This window comes from Vanessa atalanta, chromosome 12, assembly GCF_905147765.1.
Source record: "Vanessa atalanta chromosome 12, ilVanAtal1.2, whole genome shotgun sequence".
Lineage (NCBI taxonomy): Eukaryota > Metazoa > Arthropoda > Insecta > Lepidoptera > Nymphalidae > Vanessa > Vanessa atalanta.
Window position 1 is genome coordinate 7,772,621 of NC_061882.1, and position 27,754 is coordinate 7,800,374.

At 33.8% G+C, this 27,754-nt stretch overlaps 2 protein-coding genes across 5 annotated transcripts; one reads left to right on the top strand and one right to left on the bottom strand.

Moving 5' to 3' along the window:
- The first annotated feature begins 388 nt into the window (after positions 1-388).
- LOC125067959 lies at positions 389-2,366 on the top strand. Its single transcript, XM_047676896.1, has 2 exons — positions 389-1,519; positions 1,804-2,366. Exons 1-2 carry the CDS (start codon positions 444-446, stop codon positions 2,345-2,347), a joined length of 1,620 nt encoding a protein of 539 aa, XP_047532852.1. The 5' UTR covers positions 389-443; the 3' UTR covers positions 2,348-2,366.
- A 1,673-nt stretch (positions 2,367-4,039) lies between these two features.
- On the bottom strand, positions 4,040-26,283 carry LOC125067958 (unconventional myosin-IXAa-like). 4 transcript variants are annotated; one of them, XM_047676891.1, is made up of 34 exons: positions 25,483-26,283; positions 23,853-23,996; positions 22,887-22,999; positions 20,119-21,032; positions 18,784-18,964; positions 17,957-18,096; positions 17,342-17,588; positions 17,012-17,147; positions 16,643-16,791; positions 16,422-16,532; positions 16,109-16,156; positions 15,624-15,764; positions 14,770-14,964; positions 14,446-14,693; positions 14,195-14,366; positions 13,960-14,128; positions 13,756-13,850; positions 13,577-13,648; positions 13,043-13,159; positions 12,492-12,666; positions 12,252-12,364; positions 11,373-11,545; positions 10,563-10,704; positions 10,176-10,307; positions 9,575-9,992; positions 9,194-9,463; positions 8,802-8,963; positions 8,379-8,483; positions 6,827-6,964; positions 6,477-6,659; positions 6,127-6,242; positions 5,856-5,997; positions 5,558-5,742; positions 4,040-5,304 (listed from the first exon to the last, which is right to left on the bottom strand). In XM_047676891.1, exons 1-34 carry the CDS (start codon positions 25,516-25,518, stop codon positions 5,157-5,159), a joined length of 6,030 nt encoding a protein of 2,009 aa, XP_047532847.1. In that variant the 5' UTR covers positions 25,519-26,283; the 3' UTR covers positions 4,040-5,156. The 4 variants fall into 4 exon arrangements, with proteins under 4 accessions (XP_047532847.1, XP_047532848.1, XP_047532850.1 ...); XM_047676892.1 differs by lacking the exon at positions 16,109-16,156; XM_047676894.1 differs by lacking the exon at positions 15,624-15,764.
- Between the last annotated feature and the right edge of the window lie 1,471 nt (positions 26,284-27,754).

The following is a 27,754-nucleotide window of genomic DNA, read 5'->3' on the forward strand; positions in this document are numbered from 1 at the left end:
TTTATTGACAAAATAATTAGATACGAAACTTGAAGAAATTTCTTAACTAAGAACAAATTGATTATATATATGTACATTGATAAATGATAGGACGCTTATATTGAAAGAAGGTCTATAGTATGATGACTGATAATATGTTATTTATTAATTCGGAAATTATTTAAGAAAGTATTATTTAAAAAAAAGTTACCCTAACATGTTCTTCCCGTTCCTATGTAGTAGATTCTAGCTTGATTTATTATTACTCGGATAGTGGTGCTATATGTTTTTCTTATAGCAACAAAAACTTTTGCTGTCACATTTCATATGTCACTTCAAATGACATCATTTGTCAATATCTTGCCAGTTGCCTTATATGTATTATCTATATTTGAGATTGAGACTGTGTGACTGTGACAGTTGAATGTGATTGACTCTTGACTGAATAGGTTATAAAATCGAAAATGTTAGCTGGGTTCCAGGTAGTTCCGTGGTATAATAGTCAAGAGTGGCAGGAAGTTTATGAAAAAATATATGCGCAAACTACGACACTTTCTTCAAAACAGAAAGCACTAGATCATTTATTAATTTGGAAAGCCAGGTGTCCCTCTTTACCTTCCGGTATTGAATCAACACTGACTTTGCTTGAAGTTCACGTTCAAGATTTAAATAAAAACAATGAAATATGTACTGACCATCTCTTACGCTTAGCATATTCATCAGCATTAATGCGTTTTGTAAATCATATGCTTGATAAAGAAACATCGAAAGGTCTTACTTTATATCAAGCGGCCAAAAATTCAGGTATCCCAGATTGGATTATAGAATTGCGGCACGATACTGCACACAGTGAGAGACTTCCTCCGCTTGATTTGTTAAGAGAGGCGACTCTTACAAGCATACAGTGGCTACAACAAAATTATTGGGATAAGCATAAACAATGTATCAATAATTTAGTAATTGGGAAATTACAGGATGGAGGTTATTTACAGAATAAAATATCGGTTCTTATAAATTTTTGTATTTCTTTAAGCATATGTTCTCATTCAAAATGCAACATAAAATTCATATCTGAAATAAAGGATGCTACAATCCGAGAGTCATTAATAAACGATGCTAAAGATTTGTTTGATGAAAGTGTAGATTTTACAAATTTAAAGTTAATTTCTATACATTTTCTTATTGAGACTATGAATTCAAAGACTAAAAAACTCCTTAATAATGATTTAGTTTCAAATTATGTCAACAGAATACTGATGGCTGATGATTCTTTGTTTTTATCTTTGGAACTTCACAGTTTATTAGATAATTACAATCTTGACTGTTCAAAATCACTTTGTAAACAATATGTGCAGTGTTTTGATGGATTGCTAAATTTTCTTCACACAAATGATTTAATACAAGACTTTGTGTTAGAATTAATTAAATATACAAACTCTGATGAAAACATTAATAGAAGACGTAAACTTGCATCACAATGGGTATCAGTTATATTTAAAGCTTTGAAGAAAAACCAACTATTTATGGAAAAAGTATATGAGTAAGTAGAATGTTTATATAGTTATACCAAAAGTTTTACATCTATCTGAAAATATCTGCATAAATCTTGAGAATTATGACTAAAACATACCTCTCTATAATATTGCGTATACACAGCAAATCAGACAAAATACACACACATTATGCTGAAATAATTTATTTGTGATACTAATGTTTATCTATGTTTTGTAATATGCTTCTGAAAATGATATTTCACATATTTTTACTGATATATAGTATTATTCTCTGTTGGAACTGCTTAATAAAAAGTGTGTTTTATTTCAGGACAGAAACTAAACATGTGAGCTTAAAAGATAAGAAGGAAATAAATTCATTATTCTATCACTGGTTTCCAAATAAAAAAAGGTCTTTACTTTTGGATTTGCGCAAACCTGTACCTAAAAACTTAACAAACATTACTTTTATTCAGCCAATAATATCGACTTATAATCCTAATCTTAGATATTTCATTAAAGATTTGCTCTATTTAGTACAACCCAGTCTACCAGTTTCTATCATACGCAAAATATGCAAATTAGCTGAGGTAGTTGCTATACCAGAAAAGTTCTCTGCGGTACCTCCAAAGATATACACAGTGGAAGATCTAAAGGTTACAGATGATGCAAATGTTTCAACTATTACTATTAATGACGATGAAATGTTAGAAGTAAATACTACAAATGAAAATTGCATAGAAGAAGAATGTTATCAGAAATATGGCATTTGGCAAAGTTCTTCTAAAAATTATTCATGGTCTACGTGTGCTATAGGACAGTTACCATGGCAAGTAAACCAACCAGAAGAATTAATGGAAATTTCTAATAAATAAAAAAATAAAAAAATATCCACAGCAATTGTTTATTTTTTTTATCATATTTTGTATACACTTTAATATTTTGGTTACATTTTATTAAAATCATAATATTGACATATTACAGGACCCTTAAAACAAATTGATTAATATACATATCATTAATATATTACAAATTATTACCATATTAGATTCAAGGAATATCTTTGCAGTCTATAGATTTAAAAAAAACATATGAAAGCATATTGGTCCTTAGAAAATACAAAAATTTAATTAATATAACATTTACTGTATTAAATCACTGCCTCATTTATTTATTTTAAACAAATTATAAAATATCAAATTAATATCTTATCAAAATTTTATTTCACATAAGTGTGATCTCAGACTCCTAACTTCAAGACAAAAAATTTACTGTAATTGTTGTACATTTTATAACACTCACATATAACTGTCAATTTAAAAAGTTTTTGTTTAACAAATCAATTTAGGCACCAATTCCAATTTTAAAACACCATGAATCATAAAATACTCTAAGTGTTAATCAACTTAAAATAAATTTGTATAATATGTATAATAATATAGTAATAACTAAATTGTTAGGCTATTAATTATTTACAAAAATTTTACAAGGATTTTTTTTTATCTACATGGACTTGTAATTTAATTATTCTAAAATGGAGCCATAATGCACAATTATCAAAAATCTACAACATACCACATAAGCAATAAGTTTTTATGGATCCAGAGTAAAATATTTCAAAGGTATATTATATATAAAATATTGTTGTAGATATTTAAGCAGTAAGTGGTTAACCAATACTTAAATCTAAAAATCTGTAATATACATAATATGATAGGATAGTTAACATTTAGTAAAATACAACATCATCTAAACGCTTATAGACATGAACTGCTGCTTGCTGAAAGCAAAGAAGTTGAAGGCACAGAAAGTACAGTAAAGTACTGTGACACAACCTCCAATAAAAGATTTTTATATATATTTTTAAAGATTAAAGAAAATTGTTCGGCACCTTTGCAACATATTTCAAATTAAGTAGCATTATTGGTTTGTTTACCAGATAAAATGTACAAAGGTTTAATTAATTGTGAGATTCAAATAATACAAGTATAAAAATGACTACTACAATAACCTATATGTTTTGTTGTGAGTTTTTAAATTACACAATATCTTGATATAAACTTAATGCTACAAGTATGCTTTAGTAGATAAAGTTACGTTTCACAGAGATATTCGTTGTTTGAATAGTAAGTATAAATATAGTAACTAATTAAAAGCAGATAAAACTTTTGTGACTTAACAATAAATTCAATAGCTTAACAATAGACAGTCTTTTAGATTATGAAACAAATAAAATACAAGCAAGGTACCATCGATAACACTAACAGATATACCATGCATAAAATTAATATTAAATGTTCCTAACATTTAATTTTTATAGAAAAAACTGTACATACACTAGTTTTTATGGAATACTTTTTGATGTCTTTCAAAAAATAGTATTTTCTTTTTATCGTAACTTGTGATCTTATTATAATTGCAACTTTAAAGTTAGTAGACATTCTCTTAAGCCTCTACTAGTAAATTATGTGTGTAAAATATGTTAAGTAAGTAATCTAAGCTGTTCTTTTTTTTTATTAATTTCTAGAAACATCATTTTAATTATCACAATATCTTTACCTTGATATAATCTGATTGAACGTGTCATCATGAAAACAACCAGAAAGTTTTAAAATATTTAAAATGCACCATAGAGAATTTATTTAGTTATTTTATAAATATTTTTTTTTGTAAAACTCTACAAATTTGCTTGGAATACATCTGCACGAACAAAGCCCGCCATAATAAGTGGTCTATAAAATGTCCAGAACTTTTGAAGTTAACAACAACACATACCGAGTGATGACATTCAATGTGAACATTATTTAACATTCAATAACAATAAATGTATTATTTGTCTATAAATAATTGTATAGATAATTTTTGAATACAATACAATTTTGAAGTAAATTCAAGTTTAATACAATATTTTTGTAACTATTTTTTTGTACATTAAAACCATATTTGAATCAAAGATTCAATTTTTTAAATAGTAATTGAAATTTTTTATTTTAAACTCAACTCATTCTTAAAAGGCTTTAAAACTTAACTTCAATATTTGACTAAAAATTCTTGAATTATTATCATTAAAAATAAATGCTTAAAAGTGTACCATTTTAGAAGTAGAACAAAGAAATTTTTTCGTTGATTGATAAAATAGGAATATTAAATATTCATTTATTGAAATATAATACTATACACAAAATAAACGCTGAACGAGGAATGATTATTGTTTGAATGCATGTTTCGTTTCTCTTTTTAGATTATTTTCGTGTTTGTCATGAATGATATCGAAAATGTATTTACGACATTACATGAAGTGTAAAGCGATTAGGTACTAATTATTATTTATTTATCTAGTTTTAATGTTGCTACGAATCTAATATAATGAGTAACGAATGTAATATTATTAGGTTTACAAAAGGTATTTTTGTCTACGTATTTGATCTTTTTCCACACTATTTTTGTAACATTTTAAAAAATAAACAGTAATTTATTTACGAGTTATATATAGTAAATTCCGTTAAAATTATGTATCATGGCAAGATATAAATACTATATATTTAAGTGTTGTTTTCGGTTCGCTCACAAAAGCCTGAGTGTCGTTTCTGATTAATGATCACGGCTAATGAAACAAACCAACAATCTTCAAAAGTTCAACGATGAATGCGTTGTAAATATCCTTTGGTGTTTAGGGAATTTCGTCTACACCATTATAGGGTCGTCTGAAGAGAGCTGGCGATGTAGGAGTCGTTGTGATCGCAACGAAGAGGCGCCCGTGCTGACGTCATCGGTGCTGCCAAACTCGCCGTCGTGGTCTGTAGTTGATAGCAAATCGTCGTCTGATGTCGCCCTGAATTGGTTAAATAGCGAACAGTGTAAGGCCTCATTGTGGTGTTTTTATTTAAACCTAATATTTGAAGCGATTGTTTGTTTTCGTATTATGCTCCCATCTGAAGTTAAAGGGAAGGCTAAGGGAAAACTTAAAGAAACTTTAATATGAAATTGCTATAAAAAAAGATATTTCTTGGATTTGCTTGATTTGAAGACTATTTAATATTTTACTTACAATTACTATAATATAAACAATAAGTTTCGTCTCTCACCTAATAAGTGTAGGCAGGTTGAAGGTAAGATTCCTCTTCTCCTTTTCGATTTCGTGTATGTGTCCTTCGAGGATTTGCTCCTCCTGTCGCGGAGCGAGACTTCGCGCGCGGATTATGGTCAGTCGATTAGACGCCGTCTCACATGCTTTATCCAAAGTCGCGATATCCTCCAGCGTACCGCGCGTCTGGAGCAAAAGTATATATTAATATTATTATTTAAACAATTGAAATAAGCATTATAAATAGTTTTCCTATGTGTCAAAGGGAAGCTTTATTTAATATATGAAGTTGAATTTACATTGCTTATTTTGTCGATGAGGATGGCTTCGAGGCAGGCGGTTTGTCGCGCGATGTCATGTAGCGAGTCCTGCGCAGGCTGTACCTTGTGTGTGCGCAGGATGCATGGGGCGAATACGATAGCTAACGCGTTGGGACCCATTCTGCAATTACACGTAACTTTAAGCTTATATGGCTTTAGAAATATATCTAAATAATTTAAATTTGTTTGTTATAATTTTTTTTATTTTTATTTGAAGAACAATTTATGCTTTTAGTATAATATTGCTTACCTATTGTGATTTTCTCCTAATGCTACCCTTGCCAGATGAAATATTAATCTTTCAACTAAATCATAATTTGGTTTAGGTAGCTTTTTTAATATTGTAAAAATACTGGACACTCGTTCCTGGAATTAAATTTATTTATATGCTTGATTATTTCGATAATCAACTTATAATTACATATACAAAAATCTGTATTTTATGTTAGAAAAGCTTGTTTGTCTTTAGCAAATGAATCAATTTAAAATATTTTTATTTGTATTTTACAGATAATAGTCACCAAATTAATCATAAGTTATATTTAAAAAAATATGTATAGCAGTTTATTATTATGTAAAATTACATATTTTTATAAGTACCTGCGGGTCAGATATTTCTGCGGCAAGAATAAAATCGTCGTAGAGGTCGAAAGTGAGCAACGGTTCAGGTAATTCGCGGAAGAATGTTTTAAGTACGGAGGCGCGCACGTGCACTGCGTACGCGTCCAGTCGTTCTACGCCCTCCTCCGGCCGCTCGTCCAGTAGGCGTCGCAGCTCACGCACCTGAACACAAAACCACACATTCCACTTTTTTTCTTAAACACCAGGTTAACAAAATATTTTGTATATGAAATACTAATTTTACAATGGCCAGTATAATTTTCGTTTGTTTGCTCTGTAAGTTAGAAATGATATATTATAATAGTTAGTAGGATAAGTTTTTAATGTACCTTAGAACTAAGTCCACTTTTTCTGTAAAGACCTTCAGTGTACAATCCAGTCATTTCAATAGTAGTAATGAGTCTGTCAACAACGATCGGTATGTTTCCTTCCCCAGTAGGCAACTCGCTTAAAGGAATGCCGAAGACCTGAAATATATCGAATATAAATAATGTAATTGCAGGTTGTTACATTAAAAATTATTTTCATAATTTTAACTATTTTTTAAATTATATAAAACGTCACAAAATGTCAATTCGCTAAAATCCGTTAACCCATTTCCCACTTCTCATATATCGGTATTGCTAGCCCAATACATCATTTTGGCATTTTCTTTGAATTCAAATAATAAAATAAATTATATTTATTTATTATATTATATTTAATAAAATAAATTATATTTATTTTATCAGTGCAGGGAAATAATTATTAAAATTAGATTTTATTATCTAATTCGTTTGTTGTATTTGTTGTTGTAGTCATTTTGCATCGTTTCAGATTAATTTATTAGCTGTCATCCAATAAAGGGTTAGTATTTATTTGAAAATATCGGAAATTTATTATGACAGATTTATTTTGCCTTATAATTGGCTTTTATTAAATAAAATAATTATTTCTTTGATTTAAATATGGATATAATGGATGTTGGTGATACTGGCCACACTCCCGCACCTTTCAAAGTTTCAAGAACTATCGATTTCGTTTTTTTTGCATTTTTACATTTTCGGTTTAACATCGAATTCAAACTTCAAATTCGATATACTGAATATATCGAATATATTAATAATGGAGTTTTGAAGTTTGATAAAACTTTATACAACATATTTCTACCGACTTTAAAAACATTGATTTTTGACCCATTGGAGTGATTCTCCGGAGTTGAAATCATCATTTAAAGTAAGCAGGACTTTAAACCTCCAAAACGAGTTTTTTTTATGCCCACCACATGAATAACTGCAGTCGTCCACACTTAATATTTGAAATATTAATTGTGGACGGCTGCAGTTTCCTAGTTGAGTGTGTTCAGATAGCTGCTGGTGCAACTCCAAGGATGGCATGCCTGTTCCCTTATATATAAACAATATCCACATTCAAGAAATTTGGTGATGTACCCACTTAAATTTTTTATACAAACTTAGTTACACCACCGGCCTGGCAAACGGTGTACTAAATAATTAAATATACAATCTTTGAATCGCCAGTGGCGCCTAAATTTTAATATTTAATAAGATAATTTATAATGCGTTGAATTTTCAAATATTCCTTTTATCCCAAGTGACCCACGCTTTTTAATTATCTATAGTACAAAAGCTGTAACTAAATTAAGTAACTAAACTTATTGTAAGATTTATAAATTTTGGTTTATACAATTAAATAGTTATATTACAAAACTGTTTTCTTCAAATCCATACCCACAGTAAAAAGGTAACAAGGTCGTTAATGATTAATTTGCCAAAAACATGTATTTTATTGTAATATATTCAGAGGTAAGTTAAAATTCGATGTAACAAAAAATAAACCATTAGAAAGCAATGACGGAATGTCCGAATAGGTAAATTTTACCTTTCCACGTTTGAGCACGCCGAACTGTTCTCGGCCGCCCGCGTCCACGGCGCCGACGATGGAGGCCGACGGAGTGCCCGAGTCCTTGCGGCATTGCGTCGACACCTGCGTGACATGTACTCATCATTTTGTATTCTCGACGATGTGATAATAATTAATAATGAACTTATATTATATGCATATTTGTTTTTATTTAAACGTATGTATTAAATAGACATTTGTTTAAATAAAAATATTATATCATGGGCGCATTATATAAAACTTTATTGATACTATTTATTGCTTTATTTCTTTTCACTATTACTTTGTCTTGGTGGGCTATCCAACTATTTAAAAAAAAAAAAAACAATAAATGTAATTTCTTAAACCGAGTTTAAGTACTTGAAAATTGAATACTTTATATTTGTAATTAAATTTAATTACCTTCATATAGCACTTCTTATGTGAGGCGAGTTTGCAGGTCTGGCAAATGAGAGAGCGCTCGATCGGCCACATGAAGAACGTTTTACAGATCTCGCATTCCGTGGGGATGTTAATCATGGATAAGATGAATGTGTGCCCCTTGTACTGTATCGGATCGTCCACCTGAAACCGAATGGACAACTAACCAAACGAATAAGTTTTGCATGCACTAACTTACTAGTATTAGTCTTAATCTACATAAAAAAACTACATTTGATTAATAATTAGGTTTGATTATTGATATCGATAGGATTCGGATCTATAACATTTTCTTGGTAGATGACTGTTGTGTTCAACAGAAAATAGTTAATGCTAATAACAGAAATAATGTTTATAACACATAACTAATTTACCTTTCTTTTCTTATCCTTTTTTCTCTTCGTCCTAGCCTTATCTGTTTCGTGTTGGCTCATAAACTCGTCCATGAATCCCCTAAAGGCGTTAACACCCATCGTTATGGAAAGTGTGGAACCTTCTCTGGCACAAACCGTTTCCATCACGTGAAGGAAATTACCTATCAAATCTTTGTACTTCAGTGCTGAGCCTCTTGTTTCTACAACGCTGTAAGTGGCTACTAGATTGTCTTTGAACTCTCTTAATGCATGTTTGAATACCCTGTCCACCTATAGCAAGAAACAAGATAGTATTGTTTAATAAATTAAAGCCAGTTTTATATACATCGTGGTTTCTCCAATGATGAAAAAAAAAACCAAATTGATAACATTTTTACTTACTTCCGACTGTTTTTCATTTTCTGAGGACTCCATAAGATATATTTTCTTTGTGATGAAATTTTGCATTGCCTGTAATTCCGTGGCATCTGATATGATTTTGTCTGTTCTATCCATGAACTCGGATGTACCGGTCAAATTAAAATTAGAACTAACGGGGCCCTTGGAATGGTCTGTCGTTAAGCTGTATGGGGAATCTTTATTTAGAATGATCCTCTTTCTGTTTTTATGTCGTCCTCTAGATGCAACGGTAACGGGACTGGGACAGGGCATGGTGATCACTCCCTTATTCTGAATACACTTTGTGTGATAAAGCTGTTTGCAGTCGATACATCGTTGTCCTTGAGTAATGAACGCATCGATCGCTTGATGGCAATACACACATTTATCGCCTTTAGCGAATCTCGTACCTTTACGAAACCTGGAAAGATATTTAATATTTTTTTGTATTAAGTTCTATATAAGCCCAGAATTTATTTTGAACAGAGGCTTTCTCGCTCACCAATACGTGAAGGATTTTGATCGATGATATGTTGGCATATAAGAGATTCGATCAAAAATACGGAAATGATGTTAGAAAAGTCACGAGAATTAATTTAGCAACCTGTGTCCCGCGATCCCGAAGAGCCCGTTCCCGGTGTGGCCGATGTAGTCGGGCGCGGGCGCGCGCGGCTCGGGCGCGGGGTCGGAGTTGCGCCGGCGCAGCGCCTCGCCGCCCGCCGCCTCCGACGCGCAGCTGCAAGGGACATTCGGAACGTTACGGCCTGCTGCGTCATCGTCCTCGGAGATTATTAACATTGATGCATATAATTGGATTTAAAATTTATGTTTGGTTTTATATCTAAGTTTTTGCAGGAATTTAGTTTATTTCATCATTAACGTTAAATATCATATATATTAATCTTTTCATTGAAACTGTTTCTGGCGTAACACAGGGAGAACCGGATATGATAACAATGCTCAGTGGTTATATAACAGTAAAAATAAATACCGTTTAATGTCCAAGTGGTCGGCGGGGAGCGCGGGCAGCGCGGACAGCGGCGCGGCGTCGGGCGGCAGGCGGCGCGGGGAGCGGCGCGCGGCGCGCACGGGCGGCGCGGGCGGGCCCTCGGCGCGCGCCGGCGGCGGGCTCGCTGCGGGCACACGCGCTGCGTTACTTTGCTAATGTTTGCCTCGTAAGCGATCGACCGGTCTTATTTACAATTATTTATTTTTTAACTTACCAAAGTAATAGAACACCAGTGGTATTAACACATCGTAATAACTCCTCACTAAGAACCACACCGTGCAACCTAGACAGCCTAAAATATTCTCAAATTTCTCCTCTAATTCATAATTATGGCTACTTATTTCGGTTAATATTACTGAAAACGAGCACATCCTTTCGGTATCGATAGCTATTGACGAATGGCAGCCCCGAATATTGAAAAATAATAGACAAAAGAATCATCTTCACGTGTAGTAATTAGCATGATATAAACAATAATGTTTTCGAATATGCACCGTATTAGTGAAGAAAATATTGATACAAGTCTTAGAGACTGAAGCATTGATGACATTATTACTTGTATACCATAATTACTCTTTAACGATCGTTAATTCCATATTTAGACAAACACAGCAATCATTAAAGTTAATTAATATATCTCAATAGCAATATGTAATGTTAGCCATTTTCAAATTAATTTTTAAGATAAATGTTATGCATTCGAATTATTTATTTAATTATGAGATAAATTCATATAATTAAAGAAAGGTATCGACGACTTTGGACGTTAACGCTAATCGATAAGACAGTTACCCGGTTCAGTATTGTTTTCCGTTCGAATAGCGGGCACTGAGTCCCGGTGGTCCCGCGATTCTCGCTGGTCCCGCGGGTCCCGGCGCACGGGCGGCAGGCTGTGCAGCGTCCGCACGGGAGGCTCCAGCGTCGTGCTCGACAAGCTGCGCTGATACACTTGTGGTGATGTTCGTCTAACATAACATGCAACAGGACACAATAAGTTCAACTTATTATACTAAGTGTATGTTTGTGTTATTGTTAATGTCAATTGAGGTATATAATGTATTAGATACAAAACCTCTGTGAAAGGGATTAGATATTAGGTATTCAGAATAAAAGCTTACAAATATATTACATCTTAGGTACTGCAAATGACGGCGCATTGTCAGAGGAAAGAAATGGGTAAGATTTATTACAGTGCTAATGTCCATTTACCACGATTACAATATATTTTCAATAATAAAATACACTGGTTGTAATTTGCCACTTTACTTTAGGAGTTAAAGAAGCGACGAATGTTCAAAATAGGCGATTAAAAATATTGTTAGAAGAATATTTAATTATATTACAAATTTTAAATTATTTTCGATAACTTTTGAGTAAATAAGCTTTTAACAGTAAATATGGTAGGTTGAGCATTAACTTTTTTTTAACGAATTGCAGACAAAATATTCAGTATAATTAAAAATCGTATAACAACCACCAAAACTACACTTAAATATTATCAATATTTATTGTATTTGTATAAATTATATTCATTCATTCACATAAGAAATTTAAATAAAGCATATTAGATTTAATTGTCTGTAAAGGTCATTTTGTTCAATGGTAAGCTATACCCTATGCAAAGATATATTATGTAAGATACATGACATTATGTACCGTTTATTAACGTACCTCGATCCGCTTTTAGTAGTGTCGGAACTTTCAGCTGGACTCCAGTCGCCAACCTGCCGAAGGTACTCCTCACTACTGCTAGCTATCGACTCGGCCAACTCACGTTCTCGTATCTATGAAAGTAAACGATATTCATTTTTGTTACTTTAGATATAATATACTGAAACGTAATATCGATAGTGTAATACATTTTAAACCTGGTATAATAAATTGAGGATCAAATATTTTGACAAGTTTTACCTTGTTCTTTTCAGCCATTAGATAGTTCTGATCTATCCTGAGCCACAGCAGTTCGTTGGCTAGGTCTTCTGCTGTAATTTTGTTTGGCCAGGCGACTATGCCTTGTGGATATTTATTGGAGTTTACATTCCAGCTGTCATCTGGCGATGACTCGTTTGTTTCTTGACTAATTAAACTGAAATAATAATAGTTAAATAAGATTGTTGTTACCTTAAAGTTATTCAAATTGTATTCAAAGGTTTATTTAAAAAAAAAATACTATTTAACTTTGTGTAATATAAAATGGTAACTGATGTGTTAACTCACATTATAAAAATTAAAAAAAAATCTTAACATTATTTAGATCACAGCTTTGTCAGATACATTCCCCACTGTTCATATTGGCTTTAACATTACAAATTTCATTATTATTAATGACATCAGCCAAGTATAAGCCATACTTGGCTGATCACATAATTGGCTTATCTTAAAAAAGTAGGTATTTTCATATATATAATATGTTTGAGAGTTCATTATTTCAATTCGAATAAGGAGCTTTAATTATTTCAAACCTTGGATTTGATTGTTTAAGCGGTAGTTCTGTTATGTTTTGTGTTTTGGAAACTCTTCTTTTGTTGTACGTCTGTGCGCTGGAGCTCTCCAATATATTGTCTCGTTTTTTCTCTAAACTGTAAATGACAATAATTAGCATTTAGCATTAGCAGCCTGTAAATTTTCCCACTGCTGGGCTAAAGGCCTCCTCTCCCTTTGAGGAGAAGGTTTGGAGCATATTCCACCACGCTGCTCCAATGCGGGTTGGCGGAATACACATGTGGCAGAATTTCGTTGAAATTAGACACATGCGGGTTTCCTCACGATGTTTTCCTTCACCGCCGAGCACGAGATGAATTATAAACACAAATTAAGCACATGAAAATTCAGTGGTGCCTGCCTGGGTTTGAACCCGAAATCATCGGTTAAGATGCACGCGTTCTAACCACTGGGCCATCTCGGCTCAATAAACACAGACAAATTTAAAATGAAATATAACTAAAATAAAATATATAATTTAACAAAATATTGTGTATATTTTTAATTAATTTTACCTCGCTAATGGCAGTGATTGGGTAGCTCGCAGCTGTCTTGTTTTTTCCGCCTCCTCCTGTATAAGCATGTTCCTGTAAAAAAATTCACTAACGTTACACAACATGCGGGTATATCATATGAAAAGATTCGTATTATATTCTGTATTCACAAAGACAAGCACAACACAAGGGGCACTCACAGCTGTATGTCAATAATATTCTTCAATTGCTCAATACTGGGCGGCCGCTTCTTGAAGACGCCAGTTTCCGGCACGAGCGCCGCTTTAGTCTCATGCTGTCAACACAAATACCACCCACGACTCGTAAATACAGATGTGTTCCACAACACTTTGCCTGCGCACGCACACACGTTAGTCGACATGGAGTAGTAGGAGGAGAAGTACCGTGGGCAGCCGGCGGGCGGGCAGCGAGCGGCGCAGCAGCCAGCCGCGCGCCGCCGCCTGGAACAGCACGGCCGCGGCGCGCAGGCGCACGAACCAGCGCCGCACGCGCCGCCCGCGCAGCCATGCCTGCACTCGCAGTGCCGCCTCCTGCCGCTGCACCAGCCACTGTCTGCAAGCATGCTGCGGGTTGGTGGGCGCGCTCCACGGGGCGGCGGCGCGGCGGGCGACACCGTACCTGCAGTATCCCTGGATGACGACGGAGGCGCGCCGCAGCGCGAGGAAGCGCCGTCGCTCCAGCACGGCTCGAAACCAGCGCTGGATGGTAATAATTGAGGCCATAATTTGCTGATGTAGCCGGTACTCCAGCTTTGTCTGCTCACTCTCGCGCATGAAGATCTTCGTCGCACCTGAAACGTCCAGCATTTTCGCGTGCATTTCGATCTTTCGCTCTATAAATTAATAAGCAATAAAAAAAAATTAGTTTACCTAATTGATAATTATCCCTATCCAAATTTAACGTAGCCAGGAAGTGTCGGACGTCCGTCTGCGAGCTTAGCAATCCTTTGGGCAGAAGTATTCTGTACAATTGAATAAACTCCTCGTACGTGAGCCGCACGTTGTAACCCGCCTGTCTGATCCGAACCGTCTCCAACATGCCGGTGTAGCGCAGCTGTCGTTGGACCGTCTCCTCGTCGAATACGTTTGGCACTTTGTCGCTGTTCGATTTTATACACCTACATCATAAGAAATAAGACTTAGAATTCGTTAGTCCGCGCGGATACATTGCGTATTAGGCGTATCGCAAGTTACCTGATGAAGAAGGGGTTGGCTTGGTTGAGGGTCTCCATGAGCGCGGCGAGCGAGTGCTGGAACTGCGCGGCCACGGTGAGCGGCTGCTTGCGCTTCCCGGCGGGCGCGGCCGTGCGGCCCGCCAGCGTCTTCACGCTCTGCAGGTTCTTAAGGCCCTTCTTTGCGCGCTCCCGTGGCCGAAACGATTTGTTCTTCCTGTCAATCGACAGACTTTCAGAATTTTTAACGATACGGCGGAGGACTCCCTTTACCAAAAATAAAACATTCATGCGGCTAATATAACCCTGCTATATGATAGAAGCTAGTAGTCGGAGAATAAAAATTTACACATACATAATTATGTATATACATCTTATAAAAAATTTATAAATACTAAATTGTTCCCTGTAAAACCAATCATTAAATAGGTGCAAAGAAAGTTATAAACAAAAAGACCATCACCGTAACCGATCGACCCAACAATTTTTCCAAAATTCATCAAACAAAATCATTTAATAATCAAAAGAAAAACAACAAGTATTATTTCTTACGATAGGACTAAGATAAGCTACTCGGACAAAACTAAGTAACTATTGAACATGCACCACATATGAATGATAATTATATTTAATGTGTTTAATGAAAAAATTAAAACAAATCCACGCAAAAGTTTAAACATTTTCTTTCTTCGAATAACTCCGTCCCATCTCCGAGATTTGTTTGATGAACGTAAGAGCGAGCGGGAAAGGGATAGAGAGCGGAGAGAGAGCGGAGAGAGAGCGGAGAGAGAGCGGAGAGAGATAGAGAGTGTAGAGTAGAGAGCAGAGAGCTGCGGGAGAGGTCGGCGCGGGCAAGCGGCAAGCGTGCGCACGTACATGACGATGAGGCTGGCGCGCTGCAGCACGTCGGCGTCGTCGAAGCGCTCGTCGCGCTCGAGGCGGCGCGTGCGCGTCTCCGCGAGCCTGTAAGGTTTGCCCGCGACGCGCTGCTTGCTATCGGCCCGCGCCCTGCCCGCCCTGTCGCGGGTCGGGGGAAACAAGGCATCCGCGGAAACAAAACAAAAGTACAGTAACGGCGCGGGCGGGGCGGGCGGCGCGGCGGGTCGGCGCGGCCGTGCTTAGATGTGCGACGACGGCCGCACGCTTCCGGAGCGTTCCGGAGCGGCGTGAACGGCCGCCGTTCTGCTTATCTTTAATTCTTCGACGTTTCCATTTCGCGATAATTGTGAAATACATCTAGACACAGCCTCGTGAACGTAATATTAAGGATGATAAAAGTCGAGAGAAAAATAAAAAAAAACATCAATATCCATGCGTAAAGTGCACATAGAACTGAAAGCATGCCATAAACGGTGACTTACGCAATGCGGTTGATCGCAAGATTGATTGACGATACTGTCACCAGTTGGCTGAGCAACAAGACATTTTATTACGTCACATTACAGTATTAGCAAAGCTTATATGTAACATAGTATTATATAATTCGAGGTAAAATTAAACGATTTGGGAATATCAATATATAGAACATTTTCATGCCTCGTTCATGTTAATGGAACTTATTTTTGCACTTAATTCTGTTAACTGTAGACAAGCAATTTCTTTTTACTATTGATGCATTTTTGAAACAATCACGTAAGACATAAATTTTAATTTAACATCAACTGCGATTCTTACCTGATAATACTGTCATTCGGCGCATGTATAGATGCTCGCTGTACCCTAGACGCCCCTTCGACCCTGTTTACCCGATGCCGTCTACCAGCTTCTAAGAAGGCAAAATACCCCCTGCAGTGAATAGAACGCATTAAAGAATTGTACTAGTATTATTACTTAAAAATTACATACAGAATTTATGTGTAAATACCATTTATATAAGTGAAAAAATATTTATTTACCTAAAGAAAGCTCGTACAATAGCCCATCGGAAGACAGCAACTGGATCTACACCCACTAATTCTCTCACAAATGCCAGAGAAGAGTTCTTTAGAACGCTTACTATGTCCTGTCGCATTAAGTCTAAGTTCTTCTCGCGCATTGCTGTCACCTAAAATATAAAAAAAATATATAATGATATCAAATAACATCTCAAGCATAAGTTACTCCAATCACAATTTTTTTTAGTTTTAAACTAAATAAGTACCAAACGTCCTCAAAAAATGTTTCATTGCTTAAGTTCCACTGTTAAGAAACTGCAGTGGAAAGTTTACTTTTAAGTGTATTTTTGCTTTACTCGTATTTTATGCATGGCTACATATTAAGGCTACCTGATATTTAACCCTCCCTGCGTAATGTCGCACTACGAATGCGGGCTCTCGTCGCTGTGGTTTCTCATAAAAGGGATTGTCTTCATGCACAGAATTAAATTTTTGCAGGAGTGTCTCGTTTGTCGCCCACGGGAAACTGTAATAAAGGAACATGTTCAACTTTAGCACTCGCAGTGTAGTCGCATTAACAGTTATTTCTGTTTTTTTTTTTTAAATTATTTTTTCTGTTAATAATAAATAATTTTAATCTTTTAAGCGATTTTCGGCCATGGCAGGATAAAGATTATCTAAGCACGGCCTCATAGTACACGAGTCGGTCACGGAACCCACTTGCACTGGTCGTCCAGCAGACACAGCAGGCCGCCCGGCTTGCCCTCGATGAGCTGCAGACAGCCCGTGTTGTCGGAGAAGCCGATGTCCGTCCAGCGGATGCCCTCGCGCCGGTACTCCTCCTGCTCGTACTTGAAGACGTGCTGGTTGAAGTAGTACTGCAGGTGCTCGTTCGCGTAGTTGATGCAGAGCTGCTCGAAGCTGTTGCTCGGACCGAAGTCCTCGAAGCCGAATATGTCGAGGACGCCTGGAATGTATACATTGATTCCTTCGTTACGATTTTAAAATCGATTTTAATTCGGTACATAATTCTCGTCCCGATAATGTTTTGGAAAGTTATTGAGCAACAAAGACGTCTACTCCTCCTCGATGAAGGATTATATATTATACTCATGCTCGCGAGTGAAGTGATAATATTGTAAGGAACATGTGACTAATTTCAATGGAAATTCTGCCTCATATATATCCACCAATCTGCATTGGAGCAGCATAGTATAATAAGCTCCAACACTTATCCTCGAAATGCGAGGAGGCTTTAGCCCAGCAGTGGGAAATTTACAAGCTGTTACTTAACCGTTATTTTTCTTTACATTTTGAATAGAGCACTAGTATTACCTATACTATGTCCTTGGTGTTCCCTGAGTGTATCTTTTTTTGAGAGCAATGCGTGATTGACCTGCATTACTATCCAGTCGAACAGAGCACCGTACAGACATTTTGCCATCGCATCTCTCGTGGCAATCGCTTCTGGCAACCTGGAATGTTATTAATAATTTGTCAATATTTGTATTTTTCTGTTGCTTATGATATATAATCTACTAGCATAACATATGTGTAATGTTGTAAATGAAATATTTGAAGTTAATATCTCAAGGTTGACCGTGTTGTATCTTAAGGTCCATATGGTTTAAGAAATTAGCCATAAGTTAGTGGTACAAACTACGACGGTATCATTCGCCGCCCTAAGTTTCTGACACACACACAGGCAATCCGATCCGATATTCTGTCGAGTTCGTTGAACAAAAATTTGCATGGTTTATTTAGAATAACCACAAACCTGGTTCGTTAATACGAACAACTGCGGTAAAATTAGACAGTAAATCAAAAGCCTTTAAACGTAGACATAACAAAATGCATTACACATCTTAAGCATATAACGTGGCACTGCTGTTTATGTCTCTTATACATTTAATTATTTCGTACTGGATTACCGAAACATAGACCTTTGCTGACTGACATTAAAATGTGTGGTTAAAAAGACATTTCCAGTAAATATGTATTTTGCTAGAGAGTATCATTTGACTGTAGACACTAAAAAAGTATCCACATTGATATTTCATGAACTAAACATTGAACTGGGTTAGAATAAAGTAGTTGAATAAGGTCCTGAACAGGACAAGAAGCCTTTTGTCAGCACTAAGACGTTTACAAGCTGTACATACCTATAGTTAATGACAAGTGTCTCCCCTGAGGCTCTGGCTCGTTTGGATGTGAGCGCCGCGAGTAGAGTCTCCTGTTTAACTCGCAAAAGTGATGATATAAGTGATACCACTTCTGGGTTCCGCACTCCCACTGCTTCGTCATGATGGTAGGACTTCCTTTGAGGTTGAAACTCCACATTGCCTTTTTAAGAAAATAAAAGTATTAGAATATTGTGATTCCATTTACTTGGATTCAGTGACACAGGGAGTCAATGCTTTACAGCACTGCAAAAGCAATTTCTATATTCAATGATTAAATTAATGTTGCTAAGTTTCTTTTAGTCAGCAACTTATTAAAAGAATGCGTTTTAAACCATAATTTATCCTAATTAGCCATTTTTATTCAAGAAATATAAATAGACATATTATTATTGCACAAAAAAATTGTGAGAAAACAGCACTGTAAGAAATACGACAAATAAACGTCAAATTGAAGCAATGAGACAAATACTTAAAACTATAATTAAATTTATTGAGGAAAAGATGAAATACTGTATATTATACAATATTTTAAATAAGAAAATTAGTTTTTGTGCTTAGTCCTTAGATTGTATGGGCAGCAACCTCCTTTTCTAGTTTGGACAAATTACTGCATTTTAAGAACCCCAGCTTTTTATTCGAAATATAAAGTGAATCTACTTCTATTTGAAATAAATTAAAAATCAAACTCACTAAATATTTTCTCAAATTCACTATTTATAATAGAATGGAATAGAAGTATAATTGTCAGCATCTTGTTTTACGTCATTTTTTATTTCTTTCCTCATTCTAATGGAAACTATATTTTAATAACATTTAATCAAAAAATAAACACATATATAAAAAAAAAATTATTAAATATTTGTAGCAATGGTTTATTAAATATATTGTCGATTTTATTGACTTTTATTTTATTTTAAAAACTTTTTTTTAGATATCATAAAATTATCAGCAAGGGGTCAATTAACTGTCTGATAATATAGTTTGTATCTTATCACAATGTTATAACAACTTAGGATTAGCAATTTGAAAAGTTTTACTAGTACTTATCATACATTTTATGATAAAAGTATATATCATTTATTTGATAATAATTTACATAAAGATAAATAAAATTAAAATTATACAATATTGTTAATAGAGACATATATTTATAATAATGAAAGTATACTAGATATAATTTATAGATTTTTAGATGTAGCCATGCTTTGATTCTTACTCTTTTGTTTTTTCATATATCATAGTGGAAAATCTGTGTTGAAATAATCATCCCTTAAACAGCGGATATAAGTAAGGCCAATAAGGTTTAACACTTACCTAAAAGGAGTACCGCAGAGAGAACAGCAAACAACCGCCGCTGCTTATCCAGTGTGAAACCAACCATGTCCATGGATTGTTTCAGACGTGAGAACTCATACTGTTCATCAACACCAGGCACTACACTACAACCAGTTTTTGATAAATAATTGTATTTGTCCACACTGAGCAGATGCAACTGTTCCTTTTCTTGTTCAGAAGCTCCCGCCAAGAGATAGTAAAACACATGATAGTTCCTTTCGTTTCGACCTTGACTACATATTCGGGATTTCTCTAGAAGATATTTCTGCACTACAGCACCGTGAACCATACCATTTTCCTTATAATTCACTTGTATAAATTTGCCAAACCGACTGGAGTTATTGTTATGAGCGGTTTTCGCATTACCGAAAGCCTCTAGCACTGGTCCTGCACTTAATATAGTTTGTTCCACGCCACTTCCATGAGATCCTTTCTGACTGAGGGCGGTGAGATGATGGAGAAGAAAATTTGTACTCTCTGTTTTCCCTGAACCGCTTTCGCCACTTATCACAATACATTGATTCGTCCGCTCTCGTAGCATACAGTGGTACGCCGCGTCAGCGACTGCGAAGATGTGAGGAGGAAGGCTCGAGCCTATTCTCTTATTTTGATACAGCTTAACGTATTTTGGGTTGTAAATAGGATAGAACTTGAAGGGATTGAGGGCTATTAATATAGAGCCAACATATGTGTAGATATATCCAGCGGCGAATCGAGCTCTCAAGTTATCCAGGAGGGTCTGTTCGTTTAACTCTGGCAGCTGGCACAGGTCGGGATACTCCCGATCCTTCGGCTGATAAAGAAACCGCTGGAAGTAGTCCTTTATAAGTTGCGGGTCCACTGAGAAGTTTTCCATCCATGGTTCGTCGGGAATCTTTTCTCGCAGATAGAACCTGCACAAACAACATTGACATAAACTATTCTCACACATACAGAAACAAAATACAGACGTGAGTTTTTACATTTGTGTTATTTTAAAATGTCGAATATTATAAATTTACCAAAAGGCACTTTCAGAGTTCATGTTTACTGCTAGTAGCAAAAATTTCAGTTTGAATTTGATTGGCAGGATGGTTGTTATCACGCCGCGGCGGCGGCAGGAAGAGTGACTCACGCGCACCAACAATATCCCTAACCACTGTCGTAATACGGCCCTTCATTAAATCAAGTTTATTTCAAATACGATATTTAGTCGACGCACTAGTTTTTAGTTGCTGATATTATGGAATAATGAAAATAACCACTATCAAACCGAATTGCTATGCATACATATTTTAAATGAATATTGAGGATACGAGAACAAAATTACAATAATTAAAATAGACGCAAATAATTATATATGAATCACTGTATGTACAATTATTATAAAGAGCATTGTAGTCTACAAATAGCTGCTCAGTGACAGGATAATTTAATGAAGCAGAAAATATTATGGCAAGATTATATACATCATTTGAGTGAACATCGAAAATTGTCGTATTAGTCATTACTGTATTGGAAGTAGATTATGTCGAATACTTGGACGGCGTTTTTTTATCGAATTTCGCCCAAAAATGGCGGTAATTAGGACTATTTATTGTTTAAATTAGGGCAGAGTGAATGTAAATGTGATAAGTATGATATAGTTTTTAGGTACTGTCCCCCTATATTTTTTTGTAAGACCCTCTTTGGTTAAGTATTAATCTAATAAGTACAACAGTGAGTATATTTTTCTTTTATGAGATACACAATATTAATAAATTAAGAAATGAAAGCAAATATTTGTTTTGGACGCTTTATCATTATGATAATAAAATAAAAGAAGCCGGAAGGTGCGTGAAACATGAGCGAGCTATGTGTCGCTGGTGATAAAAGAAAAAGACCTCAGAAATCTCCGGAATTTATTAAAATATTTGTAAATGATATACGTATATAATAAAAATAACATGAATCAATAAAGCTTATATACATAAATGACAAAGTACGACGCGATAGCACGCTTATATAAATAAATAATACGGTAAAAAGACGTTTCATTTAAAAATAATTCTTATTCGCGATGATATAATTATTCAACGCCAGATACATGTACAAACAAAGCAACTGAGAAAACCTAAGTCCATATCGTGTTCGAGTCTATTATAGGTAAAGATACCATTCACATATTGAATGTAAATAAATATGTTAGCAAGGTTATACCTGTAACGCTGTACTTCGATAATTACACAGCGGACCGGCTACTATGCATTGTTGCTAATTAAGTCGTAGAGGAAAATATTTATGATAGGATACATTTATTACATTCCGAACGTTTGTAATTTTATTTTGCAATCTTTTAACGACAAAATTATACGTCTTTTACGTTGGATGACAAATGTTTTTTTCGGAAGGAAGTATGAAAGGCGAACTGATAAAGAATCGACTAGCAGTCTACCGTATTCAATGCGTACTGAGCCATAGGACACGTAATCGAAAATTCTAAATAAATAGAATAGAACAAACGTGAATAATCTTCCCCTTGACATTTTCGCGATTAAAAATATTAGTCAGTTGTTTGTGAGGTATGTCAGTCATCGTCGCTGGGGCGATGTTTGTTTTCAAAGCATTACTGGAAATAAATGCCAACGTGCCGGCAGACGCTCTAGTTATAGAACGTGGAATATTTTCACGCCAACAATATTTATATAAAACTTCATGAAAGACGTCTTTATAAATATTTCTAATTTTCTAAAGCTTCTAGAACATCAGTTGGATAGCATGTTGTATACCTGTAGTATTGACCGGAATTGTTGTTGGGCCACAACATCATGACTGCGACCGGCGACTCGTTGGGTCCGAGACGCCTTTCCTTACATTCTCCGCTGACCATGTCTCCCACCACCTATTTTATTGAACAATAATTTATATAATTAAAATTTATTATGATATTATTTTATATAAGATAAATTGATAACAAATTTTTAACATAAATACTAGGCTCACTTGAACTTTGCTGGTATTCAAAAATTATTAATAGAATGCTCATAAAATAAAGATAATATATTCATATTTCAGGATATAGTTATAGACGGATTCTTAATACTAATAAATAAACTAATTTAGAAATCCATTACTTATTAAACATTTACAGTGAAATAAAACACTATCACAACATCTGTTAGGAAGTTATGTTAGTGTGGAATTCACACAAGTAGCTTCTAGTAATGCAGCAAAAAATTAATTGATGGTATTTATCATCAGTGACTAATCTTGTCTTACGCAGAGATTGTATTACTATTGTTTCTAGTAAAACATTAATAGTCTTGTTTGGGAACGACGAAGGTCAGATTTTGGATTCAATTATATTTGTTGCATTGTTCTTACTGCTTTTGATAAGAGAAGAATATTATTTTAAGAAAAACTATCACAAGACTTGTGTAATATAATTTTGATATTATGAATATTAATAAGTAAATTTATTATTTAATTCTGGTTCTATTTCATAAATCATTAAAAATAACTTTTAAAGCAGGATTTTTTATTACAGACTCATACAAGAGGGCTGCTTGTATCTACACCATTAACAGCAATAAAATAAACAGAATTGATTTAGTGAATAAATTTGTATGAAATCAACTTCTACCACTTCCAAAACACATTGATTTTTTATCATTTTTAAGAGTTGGATGGAATAGTCTGAATTAATAACCACATGTACCTGATCACGCTAAACTAAGAAAGGAATGTGAACATACCTCTGCCAACTCATAAGGACCTCCCGATCCATCATTTAAGCTGAGTTTATCAGCAATGCAGCAAACTATCTCCTCAGAGCTTGTTTGCTTAGAGGCTTCTACTGACAAGGCTTCATATTGTGCAGAAAGTGCTCCTACAAATACCTAGAACAATATATTTTGAATTATAAAATTGTATTGAACATTGCATGCTTTCAATTTAAATATATTTGTAATTAGTTTAGTGGATATACGTATGGAAAATTATATCTCATGCATGCTTTCCTCACAATGTATTCCTAGACTGCCAAATGCAAGATAAATTATAATAATGTAATCCTGACCAATTTAAGCCACAGCATATCTCGAGAGACGTCAGCCGACTACACAGGAACATCATAGTGCAGACACATATCAATACAGGTCTACACAAACACAGGTGCACTCTATATTCGCTTTCTCTAATAAGTTAATGAGACAGTAAATCTAACAACCGGAAAGAGTTTGGCTGCAGGACCAATGGCTTTACATGCTTCGAGGCATGGGAAAGCATGTAAGCAATTGATCCATGTCGTCCAATTGAATAAACACTGTTTCATCATCCAGACTGAGGGCTGTTATTGAGAATGTTTCTATAGAAAAACCCAATAGCATTTATTGGTAGCCTCTAGTTAAACTAGGCAGTCAATTCAATGAATTCTAAACACAAATTAAAAATAATAAAACTGTTAACCATACATTGTGGGTTTAAAACCCAAAATCTTTGGTTAACGTAATCTATACTCTAACTAATGGGCTAGTCATTTATCATACCTAGTATACATTTAGTTTATATTTTCCAATAATAATATAATAGCAAAATATAGAAGTACTTTTTCTAATTGATTAATTAAAATTGACATGTATACTATGTAATCTCAATAATATTTAAAATTTGGAGGAATGCTATATTTGATTCTAGCTTAGATTCTAGTGAATACCTTTTGCTTATGAATATATAAAATTAGTCATTTCTTTTTGAATCTAGTGCAATTTTTTTACAACAGTACAGAGAGTATGATAATTATTAAAAAATATATGTTAAATTTATAATGTTTGATAATATTGAGTAATGTAAATGAATATATAACTTAATTCTCAGTTAGAAGAGCCACATATTATTTATTTACCTTTCTGTTATGTATCTTTAGTCTTTAATTGAATTCAAAAACAATTATATCAAATGTGTAATGTGTTTTTGGAAATAATAATATATAATTGTTCATATTAAATACACTTTTTTGTACATCTTATATTATTCTGTGTAGTGATACAATAATAATGTAAAAATGATTTAACTTTTCTATAAAATAAAGAGAACTTTATTATATACCATTGTTTATATGTTAACTCATTTCAAAGTAGTGATAAAAATATGAACAAAGGTCAATTTAAAAGTGTACTATCAGTAAAAGTCAGCCAAATAGGACACCAATTCATAATAATGTTATAATGGTAATTAAATTATTTTTAAAAAATGCTTGCGGATAAGATTTTTATATATGTATAGTATTGTTTTTTATAATATTTTCTGTGAAATCTGAATGTATGATGCCAGACAAAATAGTCTGCTAGATAAATAGTAACAGAAACCAATATATATTAAACTGACCTGCACAATGTATCTATGATTTTCAGCATGAGCCATCCTGCTTCATTCTACACACTCTTGATACTTTAGTAAATAATTTAATTTCATTTTGGTACACTACACACTTCTTGGAATGTATTTTAAACTTCACTTAGTTTTATTAATAACATTTGGGGATAATTTATTAGTTACTTTTTGACGATCCTAAATTTTAAGATAACACGATTAATCTTCGTCGAATTCAACGATGTTTTCAAAAATCCTGGTTTGTGAATATGACCCCCCGAGAGCTGCACAGGTTGTAGTCAACCGTGACAAGATCACAAAATGTCATGTCTGATATTCATGTAGTTTCTTCCGTACGACTTTACGGTGAATTCTTGACTTTAGCCGGTCTGATGTAGTATTAAATGAATTGATATTTTAGTTTGAAAACAATATACAAGGAAGAGAAATCTCAGATGTGGGTCACATGCTGATTAAATTGAAGTTGCTCAGCTTGTTGCTCTTTTAACATATTGACATTTTCACTCAATTCAAATAATATACAAAAATGTAGCTTTCTTCACTTCCTTTTGCAAGTCTTTAGTAATAGTTGAAACGAACAATGTAACTACACAAAATCGCAACGAAGTCGGTGTATTCAACAACCTGTTATTTGTCATACACAACTCTCGCTTACGCACCACGTAATCGCACCAGATGCACAATTACAATATAACTATCTTCAAAATCATGTACAACTTATGTGAGGCTCTTTAAGGTTTTATAACTTAATTCAATTTACTAAATATTCTATAGAAATTGAACCACCATTTTTATTTGTATGTAGAGTTGAATTGAATCGTGTATCTATTACTAACTTAGCCATGGCAAGAATTTCTATTTTTCATAGTAAATGCATGGAAACTGCTTACCACTTATTTTAGTCGCATTATACAAAACCATAGACTAATCTATTACTTTACCGTAGACATTATTTCTTTTATAATATTGAAAAAGACAACGGTACTAATTTATACAGCCACATATTGTGTTTATATATTTATTTTATAATTTATTATTTATATTAGAATATTAATGTCTTCTTATATATAAACGTAAATTAAACCTTCCTTTTGTTTATATTGTTTTTCACACAGTCAGACAACAGTTAAATGATGGTTCATGATCAAGTTGATAAATGATCCTTTTTTTGTTCAATTATATATTAAAGTTGACCTTGCGCAAGGAGAAAGCAAAAAATAGCTTCCACGAACCATTTTTAATAAAATAAATCATCGTTAGTAATTGTGAATAGAATAATTTCATCAAATAAATAGTTAATATTAAGTTAAATAATCACTTCGTACCTTTTATTTAGACTGTAATAAAATGTTATAGAATTATGTTACCTATAATTTTATATTTATTAATAGAGGATTAATCTGCTATAACGATATAAAAATACTTAATTACATTAACTTAACTTGGTTCGAATGTAAAACACAGATGTTTTTGTAGTAAAAATTATTCAATTTTTTAAATTATTTAACCGGTTTTCCATAACAAACCCGAAGTGTTCGTTTGCCCAGTGGTCGAAATTCGAACAGAAGGAACAAATAAGTAGTAATTTGCGCATTTTTACGTAAATTATGAGCTTGTAAGTCTGTAATTTATATTTAAATACAAATATATTTTTATTATTACTTAATAAAATAAAACAAATCTCAGGTTCATATAATATGATTAATTGAGTATTCGTTTTGCCGAATTTAGGCAAAAAATACAAATCAAATTGATATGTTTTATTCGTAACCTATATAGACTAACCCATATAGGTATTAATATTATGACGAAATATGTCGTACTGATACGCTTTCTCGGCTAAACCACTGAACCGAATTTAATAAAATTTAGTATGAAGCAAGCTTAAACCCTAAAAAAGGGAATATACTTTTCTATATCTAAAACCTTCTACCGCGTTATGAAAGGTGGTATAAACCGCAGGCTAAAACTAGTACTTTCTAGTTTCAGAACTGACGTAAACAATTGTATATAGTATAATTATATATTGCATATTTTTACGAGATTTACGTTATTTATAATGTCGTTTAATAACATATAATAATTCAGTTAAATGCTATTTAACTATCGGAAAAAAGTAACTACTTCTGTACTAGTAACTCTGTCTGTCTGTAAAACTGAAAATAAATTATCAGTTTTACGCCAATCCAAACCGGTGTTACATTTAAATTAAAATATATATATCTTATAATTAACAATTTTAATGTGTTTGAAAGAGTTTACTTGA

Coding starts and splice junctions, on each gene's coding strand:
- LOC125067959 (XM_047676896.1), top strand. CDS start 444: ATGTTAGCTGGGTTCCAGGTAGTTCCGTGGTATAATAGTCAAGAGTGG. Junction 1,520..1,803: donor TTTATGGAAAAAGTATATGA/GTAAGTAGAATG, acceptor GTTTTATTTCAG/GACAGAAACTAAACATGTGA.
- LOC125067958 (XM_047676891.1), bottom strand. CDS start 25,518: ATGGCTCATGCTGAAAATCATAGATACATTGTGCAG. Junction 21,033..22,886: donor AATTCCGGTCAATACTACAG/GTATACAACATG, acceptor TTGTTTGTGCAG/GTTCTATCTGCGAGAAAAGA. Junction 10,705..11,372: donor GGAAAACAATACTGAACCGG/GTAACTGTCTTA, acceptor GTGTGCCCGCAG/CGAGCCCGCCGCCGGCGCGC.